General features: G+C 37.8%; 1 protein-coding gene across 1 annotated transcript; it reads right to left on the bottom strand.

Moving 5' to 3' along the window:
• Positions 1–4,050: 4,050 nt before the first annotated feature.
• Positions 4,051–5,259, bottom strand: LOC127135050 (8-amino-7-oxononanoate synthase). The gene has a single exon (XM_051061866.1). It carries the CDS (start codon positions 5,209–5,211, stop codon positions 4,051–4,053), a length of 1,161 nt encoding a protein of 386 aa, XP_050917823.1. The 5' UTR covers positions 5,212–5,259.
• Positions 5,260–7,486: the final 2,227 nt, after the last annotated feature.

The raw sequence follows: 7,486 nt of genomic DNA, 5'->3' as shown, positions 1-7,486 counted from the left end.
CGTATCTCAAAAGAGAAATCAAGGCTTACGTAGTTCTGGATAAAAAAATGTTTGTTTGTTGATCGATTTTAGCGAAAGCTATACTGTATTAATCGATGAAAACATTGTTTTACCCAAAACAGATGAGGAGTAGACGCATACCACACATCGAACGGATTTATAAATCTACATTCGGAAAAGCGTCATTTATCTCTACTCAACAATCGTGGCCGAAACATTGTTTTGCATCACTTAAGACAATATATCTTTCATATATGAAAAAGGTTCTTTGATTAGTTGCACAGCGGCGAAAAAGAGTTTGATTGGTTGAATGTATTTTGAGTGATGGCGAGAGCTTGGATGAGCGAGATATACATCTCGAATCCTAGCCTCAGGAGTGCATGGTATACACCATGTTCCATTTCCATCTTTATTGAGAAAGGTTAAGATAGGAATTAAGTATTTTGGGATTTAATTGAGAAAGGGTTTGAAGAAACCGCATTGACAATTTTAGACGATGGCGAGAGTTAAGATTGGCGAGGCATACGTCTCGAATCTTAACCTCAGGAGTGCATGGTATACACCATGTTCCATTTCCACCTTTATTGAAAAAGTGTTAAATAAGATTTAGGTATCTTAGATTTGATTGAGAAATGGTTTGACGAAACCACATTGACAATTTTAGACGATGGCGAGAGTTAAGATTGGCGAGGCATACGTCTCGAATCTTAACCTCAGGAGTGCATGGTATACACCATGTTCCATTTCCACCTTTATTGGAAAAGTGTTAAGTAAGAATTAGGTATTTTGGTTTTTGTTGTGAAAAATGACTTGACACTAGATCAAGTATTGATGGATGTTTTAAGAGAAATTTGAATGAGTGTTTGAGAGAGCAAAGTGAATGAATTTGAATGATGGCGAGAGCTAGGATTGGCGAGATATACATCTCGAATCCTAGTCTTAGGAGTGCGTGGTATACACCACGTTCCACTTCCATCTTTATTGAAAAAGTCTTGACCATGAATTAATATTTTTTGAGTTTTGATTAGAAAAAAAATGGCTCGACATTGAATCAAGCATTTGATGAAAGTTTGAAAGAAATGGAAAGGAATAGGAGGGAGAAATGAGTTGATTTTGTTTATTGAGAAAATACTCGACATTGGATCGAGTCATATTTTTTTTTGTATTTTTCTAGAAATGGTTGATTTTATTCTTGTGTTAGTATCTAACTAAATAGTCAAACAAATAAAGAACTAAACAGTACAAAATTATTACACATCGGGGGAGTGGGGTACATTTTGTCAAATGGGGATTCAAAATCATGAAATAATTAAATCGAGCCCAAACAACAAATAATGCAAAAGTATGAGTGTAGGTGCAAGAGAACCGGCTCATTGTAAGAAAGTCCAAGAGTAAGCTATGTGAGGTTGACGACGATGCTTAAAAAGCAGTCGACTTACAAGGGTGTGGAAATGGGCTCGATATTAAATCGAGAAAAATATGATTTTTATAGTTTAAAAATGGTTTTGAATGCATGATGAATTTAATAAAAAACATGGACATAAAAAATATTAAAAGAAACAAAATGCTAAAAGAAAATGAAATACTAAAAAAAAAATGCTAAAAGAAAATGAAATACTAAAACAGTACTACATACGAGTATTGAACCCACTCCTCTTGAGACTATGGAAACCACCCCTCTCCACCAGGCCACTTATGACTAGTTGTTATTTACAATGCTAATTTAGATATATAAACCAAGATAAATTAAAAATAGAATTAAAATAAAAAAACTAAATAAAAAAAGAAATTTGTTGGTCTACTAGTGATTAAACCCAACCGCTTGGCTGTTGGGTTTACAATGGGAATATGAATTGAAAAGGAGGAAATAAAATGAAAATATAAAAAACATTTATTAACTAATACCTAGGAAAATTAAATGAATTTTAATAGTTTTTAAAAAAAAATGAATTATTCTATCTAAAAAAAATTAGAGAAAAAAAATTGAAAAAAAAAGAAAAGACAGACTTCATCGTCCTCGTCGTCTCTCACTCTTCTCTCTCAGTCTCGCGATTCGCTCACACCTCAGCATCTCTCAATCGAAATCTCTCTCTGCTCTCAACCTCACTCAATCGTCTCTCAAACGTGTCTAACCCACGAACCCTCTCACACTCTCAAACTTAATCAATCCTTCTCTATCAAATGCTCAGAGGAATCCAATCGAAAACTCACCTTCGGTGGCGGTAATGACGAGCTCAGGTAAAGCTGGAATCTCCCGTTCACTTCTTCGAATGCTGGTGTTCTTTTTCTCTTAGGATTAGGTTTTGATTCTTGCTTTCAAATTTTCAATTCCGCCTCCCTTTTTTTGTTTATCGTCCCCCTCATTTACTGATTCACTCTTTCTATTTATATCTCCTGATTTAGGATTTCAAAGGTGCATTTGATGTTCAAAGGAGCATCCTGCAAAATACCTTTTTTGATGTTCAGACTCGGATTACCCTGTTGATGCTAGATTCAAAAAGGTACTCTTAACGCAAGCTTTCTTCTTGAATTTTGTCTTAACTCCAAATTGGGATATTTTCTGGAATTCTAACGCTTTGACTAATTCAATTGTGTTACTGCAGTGAATTTCTTGTAACCTGGAGGTTGTGGATGAATTTGGCACCGTCATAGGCTTAACCCGGTAAGGCACAAACTTGACCGTGAAGAACTTTATGGACATGTACGTGATAGCTTTGATGTTGCCTCCGCTGCTCAAGGAATTGCTGGCAGTTAAGCGGAAAAAATCTGGAACAACTTATATCCAGATGAACCCTACAATTCTGATTTGATCGATAGTCTTCCAAAGTACAGTAAATATGATTTGATTTCAGCTGTTAAGAGGCAGATCTCATTCCTTTACCAAATATCCAAACCCTGCAGCAAATCCAGCAAGTCACAAAGCATCTGATGATATCAGGGATTCAACTGGCATTGTTGGTCGCGAGTCCTTAGAGAGGTTGCGTTCACCAGCCTTTACCCCAGGTTAGATCGAACTTCAGAACCACAGTGTAAATTCTCACAGTTTTTCATCTGTTGTAGGTTCCTCTCTGTCAAGGCCGATGACCCTTGAATCACACGTTATTGGGAGACCTGCTAGATATGGACTTCCTCACGTGGGTAGCGAAGTTTGCTCTGTTGAGAAAAGTGGTGCTGGTCTTGGTGGCGCTAGAGATTAACTCGTCGTCATCATGTATATATTTCATTTTCCCGGAACTCTGGTTCTCCACGAAAGATACCAGCAACATTGTCACGCAGATGATTCTCAAAGGTAAACTGAAATGCGATAGTAAGGACAGATCTAAGGTTGTATGCATCACCAACTTCACCAACTGCTCGGGCATTACTAGATCCCACTTCAAGTGTTGATGCCAAATCCAATGTCCTTGACGTAGCCGGAACATCTGATTTAGGATCCAAGGGAATATCTCGAAAACCGGAAGGAAGCAAAAGCGCATCGTCGGCAAAGGATTCGTCTATTGGTGCAAACACAAGTTGAGCACATGCTCCAATTGAATTTTCATCAATTCCACTGTACAACCGTAACAGATACATATCACGGGCCAATGCAACATGATTTTGAATGGTTTGGGGTAGAAGCTGCTGATGAGGATCAGGTACATTGTTCACAGGATACTAGTCACAGGATGATCCGTCGCTAGAAGAGGGATTGGCATTTCCAAGCATATTCCACCTGGCTAGAACTGGTATGTTTTCCTTCTTGTGCAATGAATTGCTTGTCTTATCAGTTCTATTCATACACTTTTTCCTTTGTAACATTGATAGGTCATTAATGGTCTGTTTAAATTGGTCTTCGTTACCCTATGTTCAGATTGGTTCCCGAAATTATCTTTGGAGGGTGACTCAGTAAATCTATGTGTTGACTTATTCAAAACAAGAGATTCATCACCACATGCCGCACTGATTTCTCTCTTAACGGATGCTTCTGAGTTGCTTACATTGAAACCATCCGGCTGTTTGATGCTTCCAAAGCACGGCTTTTTTCCATTACTTGTATCCATTGACTTTCCTTCATGTTTTTCTGATGTAGTGTGTATCATATGTTCTGCAGGTCCACTCCAATTGTTTCACTTGGGCATGGAATGCCGCTTGATGAATGTTGACGATTGCATGATAACACTTGCCGTTGGCGACGGTGGTTTTGGTTGGTCTTGCATAGCCATTGCAGTCATAAATGCGGGTGTCTTGGAAATTGATGCAACTGGAGAATGCAGCTGCTAAGTTTTCCAAATGTTCCCTTGTATGGACTGCACTTAGGGACACTCGCAGCCTGCATGAGTTAGGAGGCACTGTTGGTGGTCTGATCGCATTCACGTGGAAGCCAGCTTGTAGTAAATGTCGGCTTGCTTGCAGTGCTTTGTCTTCACTGCCAACTATTAGGGAAATAATGTGACTTGTAACAGGGATTCCCGTAAGCAAATGAAAATCTTTCACCCGATTCCAAATAGCCTTTCTTCGCCATGTCTCTGATATTGCAACTCTAACAGCAGCATGAGCAGCAGCAGCAACTGGAACCGGCGTAGAAGTTGAAAATATAAATGAACGACCTCTTGACTGTATTAATAACTTCCATGTTTTGCTGCATGCTATAAATCCTCCATGGCAGCCGGCGGCTTTACTTAGGGTACCAATGCATATGTCCATATCCTTCTCACAGTTGAACTCCTCAGCAATACCACCGCCATTTTTACCACAAACAAATGTTCCGTGAGCATCATCGATGACTAGTAAAAAGCCATACTTCTTGCGAAGTTTTGCAAACTCAACCATTGGTGCAAAGTCTCCATCCATGCTAAACAAGCTGTCAGTTACCATAATTTTCCTCTTCATACTGCAATGAGATAGGAGCATATTGAGGTGGGACATATCACAATGTCTATATATGTACACTTTTGCACCTTTTTGCCGACCCGCAAGACGAATACCATCAATTATTGATGCATGGTTTAATGCATCAGAAAATATGGCAATCTTTTCATCTTCTGAAAGTATGCTATTCCCAGCTAAGAGAGAACCAATACTTCCTATTGCTGTCATCAAGGCCATATTGGCAGCAAACCCAGTGGGACAAAGAAGGCAGTCCTCCTTCTTTTTCAAATTAGCCAAACTCGACTCTAGCTGCCTATGATAATTGGTATACCCACAAATAAGAGCGGAACCCCTTGGTCCCATCCCATGTTCTAAAGCTGCCTTCGAAGCAGCCTTTCCTATAGTCGGATGGGAACTGGGTCATGTTTGGTTATAAAATGGATTTTTTAGAAATAGTCCAAGACTAATTTAAATATCAATTTAAATAATAATAACAAATCAGGAAAAACCAAATTAAAATCAAATTAATTCATAATTTGTTAAAATTACTTTGATATCAATTCTAACATTTATTGGAAAATTAAAATCAATTAGAGTTTGAATCATTAGTAAAAATAACAATTAAAATTAAATTGAAATTTGGAATTAAACTTAATTCGAAATTAAAATCAAATTGAAAATTAAAAAGTCAAATAATTAAAATCCATTTTATAATCAAAAGCACCATGATCAAAAAGGCATAGACAATGACCAATGTGTAACAAAAATATGGATTTGGGAATGAATGTATGCAAATGAACCTTAGGCCAAGTGCCAAATAAAAATGAAAAAAATGAAAAAAAATTCAGGACCAAAATCGGGGTATGACAGGTATGTAAACAGGTTGAAAGCCATAAGACGGTGATAACTTAACTTGAGAATGAGAAGGTAGAACACTTGGAAACCATCTCCAAATTAAAAACAGAAGAAGTGGTTCTTAATTCCAAGCTAGATGAAAGTCAAAACCAGAAGAAAGTGATAGTACAACTATAGAATGAGAAGGCAGAGCATGTGGAAACCATCTCCAAGTTAAAAACTGAGGCTATGTTCTTGAATTCTAAACTAGAAGAGATGACCAAGTATGTAAGAATGTTAAATACTGGATCTGACTCCTTAGACAAGATTCTCCAAACTGGACAAATAACAGGAGACAAATCTGGCGTTGGGTATAATGGATCTAAGCCTGAGTGCAGTTACACTGGTTGCAAACCTAAATCCAAACCCAAGTGCAGCCATATTAAAAGCAAACCTGAGATGTCACAACATCATAAGGAAAGACAGCAGAAAGGGAAACATCAAAGATGGAGATACCATTACTGTGGAAAATTTGGCCACCTAAAGCCCTTATGCTATAAGTTATATGGTTATCCTAGCCTTGTTCATCATCAGACTCACTATCAACCAAGACCCAAACACCACAGGCATGTTAACAAGAAGCAATGGGTTCGTAATACAAATGTTACAAGTCTAATAGCTCACACTCCCTTCAGAGTTTCAGCCAAATAAGATTGGTACTTTGACAGTGGGTGCTCCAGACACATGACTGGAAACAAAGACCTGCTAACTGACCTTCATCTTCATGCCATAAGCTATGTAACTTTTGGTGATGGAGCAAAGGGTGAAATCAAGGGGATATGAAAGCTTGAATGCCCTGGAGTCCCTAAACTTGACAAGGTCCTACTTGTTAAAGGCTTGACTGCAAATCTAATAAGCATTAGTCAACTATGTGACCAAGGTCTAAATGTTAACTTCAGTAAAACTGAGTGTCTGATTACCAACAAAGAAAGTGAAGTGATCATGGAAGGAGTCATAACCAAAGACAACTGTTACATGTGGAACTCTCAAATTAGTTACTCCTCAAAATGTACCTCAGTCAAAGAGAAAGGGATGAAGATGATTATATTTGCTGGAGGAACTCCCAAATTGAAAGTCTGTGGGAAATGTCAGACAAGGATGTCACACCAGAAACTCAGACTTAACATCACTTCCAAAGGTGAAAAGCTCATGATGGCTCAAATAGATAGGAAGTTGGATCAGATGATTGAACATGTTGCTAGTCATGTACAGTCTGAAGTTGGAAAGAGCTTCGTTGGACTTGGGCTACAAGTCAAGCAGATAGAAGGGCCTATGTGTCTATCTCAAAGCAAAAGTGCCAAGAACAATGTTGAAAAGATTGGGATGGAGAGTGAAAGAACACCTGCTCCTACACATTTGAAAGATGAAAATGGTGTTTATGCTGAATATATAGCAGATGGAAGTAGTTGTTCTCAACAAGGTTGGTTGAAACTACTGATGATTGCATACAATGTCACACACAATTTCATGACATTGTACTATGACAACCTGAATGCTACATCTATGTCCAAAAATCCTATTCAGCACAGTTGGACCAAGCACATTAATTTCTGTCATCACTCCATTAAAAAATTTGTGGAAGAAAAATTCATAGCTCTAAAGCATGAAATGCAATTAGCTGACAAGTTTGCAAGGGGTTTGGATGATAATCAGTTTAAATGTGTAAGAGGGAAATTGGGGATTTGGATTCTTGTGAAGTTATGTCAATTAAAGTGGAGTGGAAAAGGTAATAAAAATATTGTTT

The sequence above is a fragment of the Lathyrus oleraceus genome, chromosome 4 (genome assembly GCF_024323335.1).
Source record: "Lathyrus oleraceus cultivar Zhongwan6 chromosome 4, CAAS_Psat_ZW6_1.0, whole genome shotgun sequence".
In the NCBI taxonomy this organism is placed as follows: Eukaryota; Viridiplantae; Streptophyta; class Magnoliopsida; order Fabales; family Fabaceae; genus Lathyrus; species Lathyrus oleraceus.
The sequence above is the reverse complement of the archived record's forward strand: the minus strand, read 5'-3'. Positions and strand labels throughout refer to the sequence as shown.